General features: G+C 43.4%; 1 protein-coding gene across 1 annotated transcript; it reads left to right on the plus strand.

Moving 5' to 3' along the window:
* The first annotated feature begins 137 nt into the window (after window positions 1–137).
* On the plus strand, window positions 138–2,200 carry mcl1b (MCL1 apoptosis regulator, BCL2 family member b). The gene is made up of 3 exons (XM_054780706.1): window positions 138–731; window positions 1,020–1,270; window positions 1,386–2,200. Exons 1-3 carry the CDS (start codon window positions 257–259, stop codon window positions 1,500–1,502), a joined length of 843 nt encoding a protein of 280 aa, XP_054636681.1. The 5' UTR covers window positions 138–256; the 3' UTR covers window positions 1,503–2,200.
* Window positions 2,201–16,145: the final 13,945 nt, after the last annotated feature.

Here is a 16,145-nt window from a genome sequence, read left to right on the forward strand (position 1 = left end):
TTTGGTTTATTTTCAAATAGTTTAGACCATAATTCCATTTCAGTGACTTTGTCCTTTCGAGAGTACATACCGTTCGTGAGCAATGAAGAAACACTGACGTCACGATGACGAGGTGTTATATATGCGCTCGTGCACATTTCCTGTTGCCCAGTCGAGTGTCATGGCGGAAGAGTGATTGTAGCGAAGGTCAAGTAAGACGAGCTTTTTTGTGTGACTTTTTTGACGTGAACGCAGTATAGAGGAATCGACTTTCAAGATGAACATGATGCAGACGACCAGGCGAGCCGCGCGGAACGTCACTACGGGATTTATTGGCACCTGCATGTTCCCTCAAAATGGAGTCGTGGAGGGCTCCGTGCTCTATGGCTCTGGAGCGTCGTCATCGCCGCAGCTCAATGCAGCCGCGGCCTTAGACACTCACATCGGCAACATAGACCCTGGCGGCGCCGCCAAGCATCGAACCAGCGCCCTGGAAGTGAGCTCCATGGGCGGATTCGCCGCCAAGAACCACCGCGGCGACAGCGACGACATCGACGACGGCTCTTTGCCATGCACGCCCGAGCTGCAGAGCCACGACGACGTCCTGGACTCGGACACAAGGAGACTCATTAGCCGCTTCCTCAGTGACTTTACCGGCCTAACGACGAGTTCCTGGACTCAAAGTAAAGCACAGTCTACCATGAAAAGGGTCGTGAGCAACGTGTTGGACAAGCACAGATATAAATACAATGGTGAGGCTTTTCTTAGCGTACCTTACGCTGTCTACGTAAAAGACGTTAACGTTGAAACACTTTTAAGCTTGGCCGCCATTTTTCCGCACCAGGAAATGTGTGCGAGCATTTGTTTTACAAAAATCTCATAGTTTAAGCCTGTTTTTGGATAAGGGGTGAAACTATAGACGTTGTAACAATATAACAATAAATTATTCAAATTTGATTGGGGCGGTGCCACAGCAAGGTAACAGAAAGGTGGAGTTGTAAATGTGTACTTTAGTAAATAAGGTATTTTAATTTCTCAAGGTATCATCAACACACTTTCTCTGGACAACCATGGGGACGACATGGACTTTGTCAGTGCAGTGGCCAAAAGCCTTTTCTCAGATGGGACCACCAACTGGGGCCGCATCGCCAGCCTTGTGGCCTTTGGGGCGGCAGTTTCTCAGTACCTGAAGGACAAGAACAGGGAACACTGTGTGGAGCTGGTGGCCCAGGAGATCTCCTCGTACCTTCTGGTGCACCAGCAAAACTGGCTCGTGAAAAACAACTCTTGGGTGAGTGAGTCATGGCTGGATGACTGCAGTGTGTGTTGGAGATTGTGTAACACGGCAAAGTCTACGTGTCATGCAACTTTAACCCAGTGCTAATTTTTTTTTTCCCCCCCTTCAGGATGGCTTTGTTGAGTTCTTTCAGGAAGCTGATCCAGAGGCCACAATGAGGAACACGCTCATGGCCTTTGCAGGGTTTGCCAGCATTGGGGCGACACTAGCCCTGTTGATCAGGTGAATTTGATGGACATTTAAAGACTATTTTTGACACAAACAACATTGATGCTGGGTTCTTAGAACTTCCTCATTGGGATCGGACTTAAACATGGAAATGAAGGCTTAGCCGCTGTTGTTGAAAAATCCTTTTTCATTTTTGTCACGGACACGCCTACCTTCAGCAGTTGACTTATTGAGCAATTAGGAATTATTTAATTTACAAAGAAATTTATTTTTCTAATAGATGTCAAATATGTTTCTATGCAAATTTAAAAGCGTGTCGTCTGAATTGCTTGAATTTTGGTCGATTTTTAGTTTACGAGCTGATGACATTTCCCCCGCTGGCGTGTTGTACGACTTTGAAGCAGCAAAGCTCAGCGACGTTTGCCATGTGCAGCAGTGATGAAGCTCATTTCCATAAGTCTCATTCCTAACCACCGGGACTATCCAGCTTTGCGAGCGGAACGAGGCGCATTTGCATCATTCTAGTGCAACTCGGCACGGCACTGGGAAGCGACTCCTGCCTGCAGAACTTTGGGAAGAACTTAGGTCTGGAAGCTTCCAGTCGCCCGCAAGAACCGCTCCAAGGATGGAGTCGGAGACGCGGTGCTAAAAGTGTGAAGATGATGGACTTCAGCGCGGGCTGGCACCGGTCCAGTTGCGAGCTAGATATGTATATGACGTTGCAATTATTAGTGAATAAACAATTGAATGATGTCAGTCACTGTCTCTGTTGGAAATTTCTGTAGCTGCAGAAGGTTTTTGTGCACCCACGCTCCACTTCCTCCCTACTTCCTGTTTATCACATCACAACAGTTTCTTAGAAATTTGAGCACCGCTGCCCCACTACCCACATCCTCAAAATTATATAACCGCTCAATTGTGTGCAAACCCAAGTAAATAGTTCATGAAATATGGAACTATAGAACTACAACTGCTAGGTTTATTTTGACTTCTTGATTATATTTGCTTAAGTTCAGACAAGTTTTGTTTTGTTTTTTTTAAGGGAGGTGGAAACATCCAGGCACAACTTATCTAGTACACCAATAAAGCCTTGTGTGAATGTAAGAAATTAAACATACAGTATATGAAGTAGACTGCATGCCAATCCTGCCGTTCCGGCTCCTCCCATGTTTGTTCAGATGCTCCTGGTCGTCCCGGGTTACATCACAAACACCCCCTTGCCTTGAGCTCTTAGGAGGAGAAAGGAGTCGATTGTCACCATGGTGACGATTCGCGCCCTTGCGTACGGCGGTGTTGCTTCTGCTAGTATTAGTCTGATGTGCTGAAGGGAATTGAGGAAGAACGGTGGTGTTGCGGCAACTTCACACGGCTTTTTGCATCATTCGTTGCAAATCGAGGGTGGAAAGCTCCCAGAAAAAACTTGACGTGTGCGTCACTTAAATGTGATTTCCACTTATCGTGGTGGTCGGGTTTCTCATGACTGCTTCAAGCCAGGCAGCCTGTGGAAGATCGAGGGTGTCGTCTCTGTGACTCATTTGTGGCCTGCTGCTCATCACGTTGTCACTCAGCTGGGACAGGAAGTGACTCATGTAGAAACTGTCCTAATCATTTTAGTTGATCAATGCATCTTTTGTCATCTTGTTGCTCTGCGCTTGCCTGAGTGCATGAAATGAACATAAGCTGAGGAACCGGGTGCAAACTGGGCAGACTGGAGATTTCTTCAGTGGTGTAGCGTTTGTCAATCATTACTGCCTCATACAGGACAGGACAGGAGTGTAAACTCCGCTTAAAATGGAGCAATTCCATCTTGGGATGCCTTTTTTTTTTATTTTGTTTTTTTTTTTACATTTAATATCAAAATACGTTGGAACCCCGGTTAGTGTTTTTCGGTTAACGTTGAAAGTTTACGCTATAATTTGGCCCCTGTTTGAGTTCAGTTTCTGGTTAGCATACAATATGGCACACGTCTTGTGTTAATACACTGCCTGAATCCAACTGTGTTTTAACGTATTTTTATTGCAAGCGGCCTTGTTAGCATAGCTTTGCTAACAACACGGCAACCGGCAGTCAGACACTCAAATATTAACACAAACCACGTTTTGTAGTTTTTACAATTATAGTTTTTCATACATAAAACAATTCTAAACGCACAAATGACAAAAATGAAAAAGATAAATGAAGATTTAAGGTTACTTTTTACCTTCATTGAAAAACTGTTCCCAAAGACACAAAGTGTCATCGACACACCACGCGCACACCACCTTCCTGTTTTGTCGTGAGTTTTTTTTTTTTTTAATTCGCTAGTCTTTTTTTGTTGGCGTCTTTGGCTCCATTTTGGGTCACAGTATGGAGGTGAGAAACACTGTTGAATTCACTCTGGGGAAACAGGAAGGTGGTGACCGTGTGGCGTCTCGCTGTCACATTGTGCCTTTGGGAACAGTCGCATCAAGTCTTCAATGAGTTTATCCCTGTCATTCATCATTTGTCTATTTTTAATTGTTTTCTGCGTGTAAAACTTCAATTATGAAACTATAAAAATGTGTTTTGTGTTCACATTTTTGGCTTTCTGGATGGATTCATTGAATTTTCTTTATTTTTTTTAATGGAAAAAATTGATTCGGTTAGTTTCACTTTCGGTAAGAGGTGACCTTCTGGAATGAATTTATGATGCTAACCAAGGTTCCCCTGTATTTACAAAGCGCTCCATGTCTTCTGCATACTTTACTGTTTTCTGATGTATTTCTAATGTAGAAGACGGTGGAACCTTGGATAGTGTCATTAATCCAATTGGAAAAGGTGCGACTCAAATGGAAATGTACCCTAACCCAATCCATTTTTCCCATGCGGAATAATGCAAATCCAATTAATCCGTTCTGGACACCAACAATGTTAACAGAATTTTTTTTTTTTTTTTAAGAGTTTTATATGCATATAAATGATGAATGAAAGGTATCAATTCACATCTAACATCACTTTTACCTTGATTTGAAGACTTGATTGTTGACAAAGATGGCTATGAGGCAGCAAGACCCACACGGACACCACCTTCGTGTTTTGTTGGGAGTTGTTTCTTGAATTCATTTATCAAAGTTCTGGCACTTGCAACGTACTTGGCCTCTATTGTGGGTTAGTCTGCAGCCGTGATCGATAAGAAAAGGAGAGACTTGGGGCTGCAATGGTGTTGGTTGGCAAAGAACTACAGTCAACTGCTTGTGACTTCACAGACTGGCGACGGAGCTGGGGGACAATAACAAATGACAAACTGAAAAATACACTAACCGGGGCGTATGTTAAGCGAGGTATGTAGGAAAAAGGAATCTGGCCACTGGCTGACATTGTCGTGTCTGTCTTGTTGAACAAAATATTTATTATTGTGGATATAGGGAGTATTATAGTGAAGGCTGTCTGTTTTGATGCTTTGATGTAGCCACATTGGGTTAGTCCAAGTATTGGAAAACACCCTCCAGTGAATAGCTTGTGGACATGAAAGCCTGCTTGTCTGCACAGCATTTGATGGTCACAGAAATAAAAGTTGAAGACTGTAGAGCAGGAAGCGGTGTTTGCATTGCAGTCGTGGGAGAGTTGCAGGTGTGGTTTGGAAACAATTGAGCGCATTCTTGACATTGTGATGTGATAGCGTGGGAGGTGCCGGTGATTATCAGTACTTCAAAACTCTTCCTGAACAAGCCAGGCTCAGACAACTATTTTGTGACTTTGACTGTAGTTTTCCTTTCAAAGTCTCTGCAGGACTTTATCCACCTGAAGAGCACTTTGAGCGGAAGAGGAGCGTGCGCTGACATCCGATCGCTTCTCATGCAAACTGGTCTGCAGCAGCTTGAACTTTGGTAACATGAGCTGCAAGGATCGGCCTCCTTGCTCTGTGTGCGCATTGGTCGACAGCAACAGCCTGCCCCCTCCTTTTAAAAAAAAAAAAAAAAAAAAAAGCCTCCGTTTCTGGGAAGTGGGCTGACGCACAAGTTTATCTTTAACTGGACAACTCAGCTGCTCTGACTGAGAAGTTTGGTGCTTCAATTTGCAACTGCGAGCCTCAGTGAGGAGATAAAGGACAAAGTTGGCACATTTTGAGCTGAGAAAAAGTCTGCCTGCGTCCAGTTTGTTGCCACAATGAGTGCCAAAGCCACAGTTGTGATACACACAGCAGTTTTGTATCACACCCAATCTAGGTACGCAGTGGACACAGTGTACTTACAGAAGTGTACTGACGGAGTCAGTCATGTGACTGTGCTGGACAGTGGGGCGGTAAATTGACATTTTGATGGGGGGGGTGGGAATAAACGTCATAACTCGGATAAGGATGTCAATACACAGCACTGATGGATGTATTGGAAGTAAATCAGCTTTGATACACGACTATAAGTCACTAAAAAAGCCACATTGAATGTAGAAATATCTATAGAAATGCTGTTTTCGCTCATATTTTCATCATTGAATAGCCAGATGAAGCAGTGGTGTGTCCAGGTTCATTGAGTATGATCTTAGGATGACTTTGCTTTAGCAGTAGAACTTTTTTTCAAGGATCTTTATATGTTTGTAGGTGTACATTTAATGTTTTAAAATGTCTCAGTGGACTTCAGGACGACCACATATGGTCAGTCATCATTCAACAGGAATAAGACTTCATACTTGATGGCCTCTTTACTCAACCATCAGTCCTCACAGCCCTCCAACCAAACACTAACCAACCAAACGCAATCTTCATTTTTCAATGTTTTGTCACTTGTTTCTTAAAAAACAAAGTTAAAGACGGTCAGCTCCATCCCTGACACAAGTGTGTCCATCTTCAAGCTGTAAATAAAATGTTTTTCACCTCATGTAGCGCAATCGGTGGGGCTCTGGCTGTACCGTATTCCTGTATTAATAGCAGAGGTGTGGACCTGAGTCACAATTTTAATGACTTTGGACTCGACTTGACAATATCATCGAAGACTTGCAACTCGACCTGGACTTTGACATCACCGACTCGCTACTTAATTTGGACTTTAGTCTGATGACTTGGAAATACTTGAGATTTTCAGTGAATGGGTTGAGTGAAGTAGTCAAAGTACTGACGTAACTAACGTGATCGCCATTTTCCCACAAGACAAAATATTTTCCTTTTGAATCTGCCTCATTGAATGCATTATCAATCTGCTCAAAGTAGTCAACGTATTAAAGTAATTAGCGTGATTATGTCATTTCCAACAAGACAAATTATTTTCCCTTTGAGTCTACCTCACTGTGGATCCATTAACGTCCAATCAGGTTTAAGAACAAACGATGTGTTACGTGAATGTGACTACGTTACTGTGCACTGACTAAAATCCTGAATGCTTTGTCAGCGTTCTTCTGTGTCTTGTCACACTGGTCTTATTTTATTTGAAAAATACAAAAATTCACATTGCATTCGTTGTATTTGTCAAATGTAATCGATTGTCACAGTTTGAATCGCATTATATTGGGGAAACACTAAACAGTGCTTATGACTTGTAAGGACTTGAACATTTCAAGCCTACGACTTCAGGCTTGACTCGACTTGACACCTGACCTGCACTTTGCCATTTTTTATTGAGACTTGACTCAAGACTTACTTGAGACTTGCTCCCAGTAATTGATAATCAGTCATTTACATGCATGCTGTACGTCTTTTTTTAATTAATTTTTTTACCAAGATCATCTACGGCAGTGGACCTCAAGAGGCGGGCTAAATGAAAAGCTTTGTCACCCAAATAATGTAAACCATTCAGGCCAAGTGGGAAAAGTGCTTGTTCATGTAGTACTTACTCCCGCTCTGCAGGGGGCAACAGAGAGCCGTACACGTCACAATGAAACAGAAGATGACCGCTTGCATTTAAGCGTGTGACGCTATCAACTAAAAAACAGAAACAAAAGAAAAGCAGACACTGAAAACTGGACTTTTAGTGAAAACTCAGAGGGGAAGCCGATGTGTTCATGTTGTAGCGAAGTTCATGCTGTTTCGAAGGAGTATACACTGCGGAGGCACTTCCAGGCGAAACATCACACCCTCCCCCCTCATTTCCTCTGATTATATCATAGGATTTTAAAATTTGGGCTCGTGCAAGACTCTGGACTTTAGTGGCTTGCTGCAGGACAGGTCCTATACGTCTGTTAACCGACAAAGGCAACAAATGTGTCTCCTACACACAATCGTTGTCAATCAATCAATCATTGAGCCCCAAACACAACACCGCTGTCATTGGTTGACAACTGAATAGAGCGCTAACGAGGGCGATTCCACCCAAACGACTGTCGTTGGCTGGCAGAGGCCTCACTCCACCAGCGCAACGATTGTCGTTTTGCATCTCAAAAGAGTGCAGCCATTCTTGTTTGGGGTGTGTCTTTACCTGATGGCACAGGTGTCAAACTTGTGCCGTGGAGGCCCGAGAGACTGCAGGTGTTCTTTCACCTGCTGGACAAACTGGTTGGAGAGAAAACCTGCAGTGTCTCAGCCCTCCATTGACACATGGATATGGTTATAGGATGGACCTCAAGAGGCGAGCTATATATCCTATATAGGTTATAGGATGGTTATAGGATAAATACTTGTATCCCGCACTCTCCCCGCGGACTGGGGCTGTCCTACCTAGTCTTTGAGCATGAACTGGCTCCAAAATGTTGTCTTCATTTGAAAGTGAAGCAGTCAGTGTAAACATAAATTTAAAAATATTCAGTTGTTAGCCAGGCAGGGAACTGAGTGACCTTTTCAAGACCTCTTGGTTTATTCCTTCATGAGAACCAACGTGACTTCTCACTGGTCACTTTGGGGGGGGGGAGGTCACATGGTTAACGGGCAGATCAACACAGAGATAAATATAGCAGAACTCTAAGTACAGGCCCCGCCCACAGCGCCATCACTTTGATCGTGCTGCATGAAGGCTGGCGTTTTTTTATCCCGATGAACTCACCGTGATGTAAATAGAACGAGTCGCCATGTCAGCATTGACTGCAAAGTCATCGCTTAAAACTGCAGTTAGAATTTTTAGGTCAAGGGGCGGGGCTAAAGAGACGTTGCCGTGTTCGCTCATGTCGGGGGCATCCAGGTGATTTCTTGAGTGGAATGTCATTGAGCCTGATTGGCTATTAAATAAAACCATAAATAGATGTTAGTCCTCGTACACAAGTTAAATAGAAAGATTCATTCATCTGAAAACGTCCGCCTCGATGAGCTTCTCCGTGTTGTAAAAAGGACTGAAAGAAAGCTCGGCAGCTTGTTGTTCCTGCTCAGTGGTTATGTAAGTTTGGAATGCTGAGCGTTCCCTGCAGGCGGCCGGGCACGCCGTGTGCAGACGGGCAAACGCTGACCCCACGCTGGGTCAGTGTTTGTTTACATCTCAGAGCGGAAGAACAGGCTGCTCGCTCAGCAGCATTCCCCTCACAAATTGGCTCAACGTTCACAGCAAAATGTCCTCGTTGTTGCCATCCAGGAAGGAAGGCGTGACACATTGTCTGCAGCTTCTCATCAGCCTAGGACATGTTTGTCTTCCTCCTTTGGTGGTTTCATTCCTGTGGTATGATCAGAATGAACATGGCAGCAAACACTCTTGTATGCTGAGAGATTTACACTGACTACATTTAGATGCACTCAGTCAGATTCAACAAATAGTTGTCTCTCTGCTCTTCATGTTTATGTGAAGTCCCAGTTTTCATGCACTACGTCTTCCATCGTTGGACAAATGCTGTCTGCCTCCTAAGCAGTAGGTGATTTTGGTCATTTTAGCGAGTTTCGCTACGTGGGGAAGAAAGTGTTACACGCTAATTAATAGTAGTGATGGAAATTTCGGGTCTTTCTTTTTTTTTGGCTCGGCTCACTAAAAAGAGCCGGCTCTTTCGGCTCACAGGTGGCTCCTCAGATATTTTTTTTTTGTTGTCTTAAATTAATTTATTACCAAATTATGTGTATTGTGTAAAATGTGTTACTAATGTAAAAAATACACAATATGAAATTGTTTAAACGCATTTATTTAAACCTCAATGAGTAGCTGCAAAAATAGATTGTTATATTATAAATAAAATACAAAAACAAAGACCGATCTCAATAGACAAATTAAGTCAAAATAGGTCAAACCCCCTCATTCAGATTTCTCACGAAGGAATCGGCTCAAAGAGCACCACAGCATGCGTTCAACCCCGCTCCTCCCCGTGCTCGTGTGGACACACAGACGCCGCCACATCTTGACCAATGACATTCGTCTTTTAACAGGGGAAAAAAGAAAAAAAAAAAACGAATCGGCTCCCAACCACGCGAGATGGCTCCTCTACAGGTAGAGCCGATTTGTTCGCGACCGACACATCACTAATTAACAGCCAGAGGTGGGACGTCTGTGTTTTGCAAGTCTCAAGTGTTTAATCTCAAGTCTCAATTAAAGATGTGCAAGTCAAGACGAGACGAGTCGGGCCAAGTTCGAAGTCATAGGCTTGAAATTTTCAAGTCCTTACAAGTCATAAGCACAGTTTAGTGTCTCCCAAATGAAATGCCATTTTAACAATGTAACACTCGACAAATACGAATGCATTTTGAATTGTATTTTTTTTGTTGATAAAATGAGACCGATGTGACAGCGACTTAGTCACACAAAAAGAGTGCTGACGTAGCATTCGGGATTTATGTAATCCACACCTTTTGTTTGTTCTTAAACCTGTTTGAATGTAAATAGATGCATTGAAGCACATTCAAAAGGAAGAGATGTTGTCTTGCTGGAAATTATCCACATCCACGATCACATTAGCTGAATACTTTGAGAAGGGACACATTTTACTCATTTCATCCATCTTCTGGTCCGGGTCGCACGGGTAACAGTCTCAGTAGGGAAGTACAGACTTCCCGGTTCCCAGCCACCCTTTCAGTTCCACCGGGAGGACACCAAGGTGTTCCCAGGTCAGCTGTGAGACATAATCCCTCCAGCGTGTCCTAGGTTTTCTCCCGGCTGGGAATGCCCGGAACACCTCACCAGGGAGGCGTCCGGGAGTCATCTGGACAAGATGCCTGAGCCACGTCAACTGGCTCCTCTCGATGTGAAGGAGCAGCGGCTCTACTTTGAGCCCCTCTCGGTTGACCGAGCTCCTCACCCTATCTGAGTCCAGCCACCCTCATTTCAGCCGCTTGTATCCGTAATCTCGTTCTTTCGGTCAGGACCCAAAGCTGATGACCATGGGTGAGGGTGGGAACATGGATCCACCTGTAAATTAAGAGCTCAGCATTCTGGCTCAGCTCTCTTCACCACGACGGTCCGGTACAGTGACCGCATTACTGTCGAGCTCACGCTCCAACCTGGACTCACTCGTGAACGAGACCCCAAGATACTTGAACTCCTCCACCTGGGGAAAGACCTCACTCCCACCCCGGAGGGTGCAATCCACCCTTTTACGAATACTGAACTGCATATACGTAAATGATCAAGTGATCGAGTTTCTCACCTTTATCAAAAAGCTGGTTTCTTGGCGCTATTTTGCAGCCGTGATTAAAAAAATAACGAAATAAATAAGAGAGAAACAAAGCAGAGACTACTGAATTCATGAAATAACTCATGGCAAAACATGAAGGTGGTGTCCGTGGTGATCTCGCTGCACATCGTGTTTTTGGAATCATGTCTTCAGTGAAGGTGAAAGTAACCTTAAATGTTCATTTATCCCTTTCAGATATTATTTAAATGCATTCAAATTGTTTTCCGCACGTAAAACTATAAAATGGGTTTTGTGTTCACATTTTTGGCTTTCTGGAACGGATGAATTGGCTTTGCATTGGGTTGTAACGAGACACCCAACTCGCAAGACGATTTTAACAAGAATTTTAAGAAAAGTACAATGAAAAAATATCGTCAGAGACTTTTTTAAATTTCAGAGTCACAAAACAATGCAGGTGCCCAAGTGACCCGGTCCAAATGAGGCTTGAGTGACATGAGTAATAATTTATTGAAGATTAAGACCTTTTACGTTTTCGATCCCGCTCTGTAAAACAGGGTGGATCCACAATGGCAGCATCGAGCATGCGTGATGCTTGGATGCTGTTAGGTGCAACCATGCTCCATGTGTGCCGCGGAAGCTGACTGTGCACTGATGGCATGTGACTGCTTTGGGGCAGGGTGGACCTGTCAGCAGCCCCCGCTGCTGCTCAGTGAGAAAAGAAACTGCACAACAATACATGCTTTCACTTTTAAGTTCCCGAATACCAGAAAATACCACATCGCCTGGAAAAAGTTGCTAGATTTGTCGTTGATCGCTTTTGAGAAAATATGTCGCTAAGAGGGTTTGTAATGTTGCCAGATTTACCGACAAAGTCGCCAAGTTGGCAACACTGGAAACAGCTCTTCTTCAAACGACAAATCTCGTCACATTTTAATCTCGCGTTACGTTATTTGGGGAAAAATGGATTTGGTTAGCGTCAGACCTCCAGGAACAGATTCATCAACTCTCCTTCCCTTCCTGCCCGAGCTGCGTCGCAGGCTCGAAAAAACGAACGATTCACTTTCTCAGTCACTCGATCAATATTTTTTGTTCAGTCTGTGGTCTTAAGCCATGATTGCTAACCCGTGCTAGCCAGTGGTGTTGCTAATATATATTTTTTGGATGCATCATGGCAAAGGTGGTAGACGTTTGTCTCCCAACCTGAATGTTGCTGCTCCGATCCTCCGTCCTCTTGTGACAGTTTTGAAGTATCCGTGTTGCTGCGCCATCAGCAGGTAGCAGCTACCTGGAAGGTAGAAAAGCACGTTACAAGGGAAAGTCCATTTAGATTGTGTCATCTCTTCATGACATACAGCAGCATTAATCGGAAGTGAATGTAAGACGACACATGACTTTATCAGAATAAGGAAGCTGTGAGTTTGGTTAAGTCCTTGTGGACTCATGATGGATGTTTTGGTTTCACTGTGAGCTGACGCTCGTCCACTGAGGCCATCTGAAACTAAACCAAACCCCACACAGACGTGACCCCCGTCCCCCACGTCGCCTCCTTGAGGAATCAGCACTGACTCGAGGTGACCTACTTCCTGTTCGCCCACACGGAAAGTTTGCGTCGCGTCCCCATTGACCCATTCCCCTCTGTTGACGTCTGACACGTCAGGTCAAACGGCAGCAGGCCCAGGCTTGTTTGACCCGAGTGCTCCTAGATGTCGCCTTATGCCTGGGTCAGGTGATCACTGTCAGCACCCGCCCTCCACGTGCAAGGCCTCACCTTTTTGTGACGCGTGAAGCACTTGTTGGCCGCCACAGCCACAGCGGCCTTGTCTATGGGCGTCTTTGTGTTCCGCCACCAGTCATGCATCCATGCGGCCTTTTGGAGAAGCTCAGCATTCATCTGACCAAAATGGAGTCATGCATCTGTGGCTCACATGTTGTTGTGTTAGCTGGCCAATGACTGGAGGAGAGATGAGCTCACCAGGAGGATAATGACACCCTGGGTCTGAAGCTGGGATCAGCATGAAATGTTTTGTCGCTCAGCATCTCCTCCAGCTTCAGGTCAAAGCGGAAGACAAAATGTGTCATGTGGACAACATTTGTGCTACTTCTGCTTGCACGTAGCAGCAGCATTTTCATGACTAAACAAAAGTCTGGTCTACTTTAGTCGCCAGTCAGCACATTCAAAGCTGTGTTTTTTTATTTTTTTCACGTAACCCGAACTTATCTTTTCTGCTGATGTTTATTTGAATGGAAGAATTCCATTATTCGCAATTTTACTTCCTGAAAGACCAAACAGTTCCTGCCGCTGTTTAAGTCAATGAGTGAGACGTTCATATGATCAAAACATGACCTTTTCAATGCCATGAATGTCTTTGTCCTGTCACTTTAGACCACATAGAAGACACCACACCAGAAGGTGTAAACCACTCATTGGCAAGAAGAACAGGAATGTTAGGCTGGACTTTACCAAAAAGTCCTCAGTCCATAAAACTTGTGTCTCAGGGGTGTTAACTTCTGCAGGTTGTTGCTGATGTCGCGAAGAGTCGTTTTAGGGTGTTTCTTTACAGCTCTCACAACGTTTCTGTCAGCAAATGCTGACCTTTTTCTTGGTCTTGCTTGTTTCTCACCCACTGACGGCTCTCTGGGCATTTATTGATTGAATCAGCAATGCAGTAGGGCACACCTGGGCAACAAAACACAACTGTCACGTTTCAATACATTTGCACCCGTGGAAAAATGGGTGGGTTCAAACAAATAGAGTTGAATAGAATAGCCTTTATTGTCATTGCGCAGTTTGACACAACAAAATTGCGGGGGTACCCTCCCCCCACGGCAGCACACGCTTATAAAACACAAAAACTGAATGATTCAGGAAATGAAAAACATCAATAAAAACATACAAAAAAGGAAAACTAAAAATATTGCATATATGGATATGTGCCTAGTATCTCTATTTGTATAATCAAGGGTGTCCAAACTTTTTCAACCAAGGGCCACATAGTGAAATTGCGGTTATTGGTTCCAGACCCAGCCGCGATAAGTGAATTTCCGCTAAGTAGGAGTCAATATTAATAAATAGAATATTTTCCCGGTTAGAGCATAGAAAACCTGTTTTTAACATTATCAGAGCCCTGTAGACATGAAATAACACCCCCGTAGTCACGTTTACACTCCTATTACTCTTTGTTTACATCACACTGAGCAGTCTACGGTCGCCGCTAGCATAGCAAGCTAGCGAGCTAACTTGTTAGCCTCTCCAATTTACTTATTCTAAACTTAGTGTTTCAAACGGTGTGAGGAAGAAGGACAAAGAAGCCAAAAACGTTCACACTGAATGAGAGAAGAACCTTTTTTTCATTGAGTATCAGCCATGGTGTGTCGGCTTTGCTCTGCTGGCTCAGTAGCCAGTCTCCATGCAGGTGCAAGGTAATGTAAAGGAACGTCATGTCTCAGCAGTACTGATGCCTACTGACCAGAATACCACATACAGTATAGCTTGTCTTTCAATACTTTGTGACTAATAATATGCCGTAGTCCACCACAACACAGCGATCATTTAGTTTTGGGGAAAAAAAAAAAGCAAAATATTGAGGGATGACTGTATTCCTGTATTATAACTTCCCCCCCCAACCAATTTTCCAAAGATTACAACTTTTTGTTTTATTTCTCGTATTACGACTTTTCAAGTTTCAAGATTCAAGATTCAAGAGAGTTTTATTGTCATGTGCATAGTAAAACAGCAGTAATACCATGCAATGAAAATCTTATTCTGTTCATTCTCCCAAGAAAAGAAAGAAAGCACAAGAAAGAATAAGAACATAAGAAACATAAACATATATACCAATAAATTAAGCAGCAACAAAAAGAAGAGACAATCATACAAATAAATATACAAATCAATAAGTAATAAATAAATAAAGTGCTATGAGTGTGTGTTGCGTGCGGCGTGTGTGAGTGCTTCGTTGAGAAGCCTGATGGCCTGTGGGTAAAAGCTGTTTGCCAGCCTTGCCAGCCAGACTTTTAAAAATGAGTGAATTTTTGCTTTAATATTAATACTAAAACGACCTCTGTCCTCATATTACACGTTTATTCTCGTAAAATGTTGACTTTTTTTCTCGTTAGAATCCACATTTTTTTCTCTTAATATCTTAACTTTATTCTCCTAAAATGACATCTTTTTTCCATCATTTCTGATGTTCCCCCCCCAACCCAAGTAATTCAGCTTTCTTGTCAATTTTCTTCACGTAATTATGACTTTATTTCCATAATATTTTGACTTTATTCTAGTCGGCTAACTTTTTCCGCAACCCAATTTTCTAAAAATTGCCTCTTTATTCATTGTTGTTTTGTTTCTCATGTTACGACTTTAACCTTTTTTTTTAATATTTCAATTTTATGCTACTTAAATGACATTTTTCCTCAGAATATTGCAGTTATTCTTGTACAATTATGACTTTTTCTTGTTAGATGACATTTTTTCTCTTAATATTTTTAATCTTGTGAAATGACTGCAGATTTGTTCATTTTTGGACACCCCTGGTATAAATATATACACGAGGTAGAAAGGATAAGCGAGAAATGTCCTTCTGGCCTGCTTGTGTGGAACTTGACTGATCTGAAGTGCCTTCCAGAGGGCAGCAGGCGGAACAAGTGGTGGGCGGGGTGGGATGGGTCCACTGTGATGGCCTTGGTTTTCCTCCAGCAGAAAGATATGCACATGTTATCTAGAGAGGGCAGAGAGCCTTTCTTGTAGGTTGCGCATCCAATCCAGATGTAAATACCTGAGGGAAAAAAAAAGCTGGTCTCGTATTCATCTCTTGATGTCAAACCCGAATGTTCTCAGTCTACAGCAAAAATAAAGGAATTGACCTCAGTGTTCCAATACTTGTGGAGGCCACCGTATCTTCCATTTCATCTATTTCATCTTGTTCCTGCTGCTATTCCACACGTTGTCTTTACATCCTGAAATCCGCACTGACGGCAGCCATGCTTGTTCCTGTTTTGTCTCTGCTGTGATCAGTTTTACCTGCTGAGTGCATCATAAAGCGACGGACGATTGGCAGCCTTGCTATTGTTTTGTCTCTTCTCTTGCTGTGCATTTGGGTCAGCCTCAAGTCTTTCATCCTCCCCCATGGATGATGATGACGGGGGGGGGATTACAGCGCAGACAAAATAAAAAGCAACAAAGACGCCGCACGGCAAAGTGTTTTTGCTTTGGCAGACAAAGAAAAGGTTACCAAAAACATTGCTTGAACAGATAATCCACCAAAAAACTGCCAGCACTGCT

Source organism: Dunckerocampus dactyliophorus, chromosome 7, assembly GCF_027744805.1.
Source record: "Dunckerocampus dactyliophorus isolate RoL2022-P2 chromosome 7, RoL_Ddac_1.1, whole genome shotgun sequence".
Taxonomy (NCBI): domain Eukaryota; kingdom Metazoa; phylum Chordata; class Actinopteri; order Syngnathiformes; family Syngnathidae; genus Dunckerocampus; species Dunckerocampus dactyliophorus.

Bases quoted from the DNA above. Each gene is read 5' to 3' on its own strand.
- mcl1b (XM_054780706.1), top strand. From the start codon at position 257: ATGAACATGATGCAGACGACCAGGCGAGCCGCGCGGAACGTCACTACG. The intron at 732-1,019 runs GTGAGGCTTTTC...TAATTTCTCAAG, and splicing joins GCACAGATATAAATACAATG to GTATCATCAACACACTTTCT. The intron at 1,271-1,385 runs GTGAGTGAGTCA...CCCCCCCTTCAG, and splicing joins TCGTGAAAAACAACTCTTGG to GATGGCTTTGTTGAGTTCTT.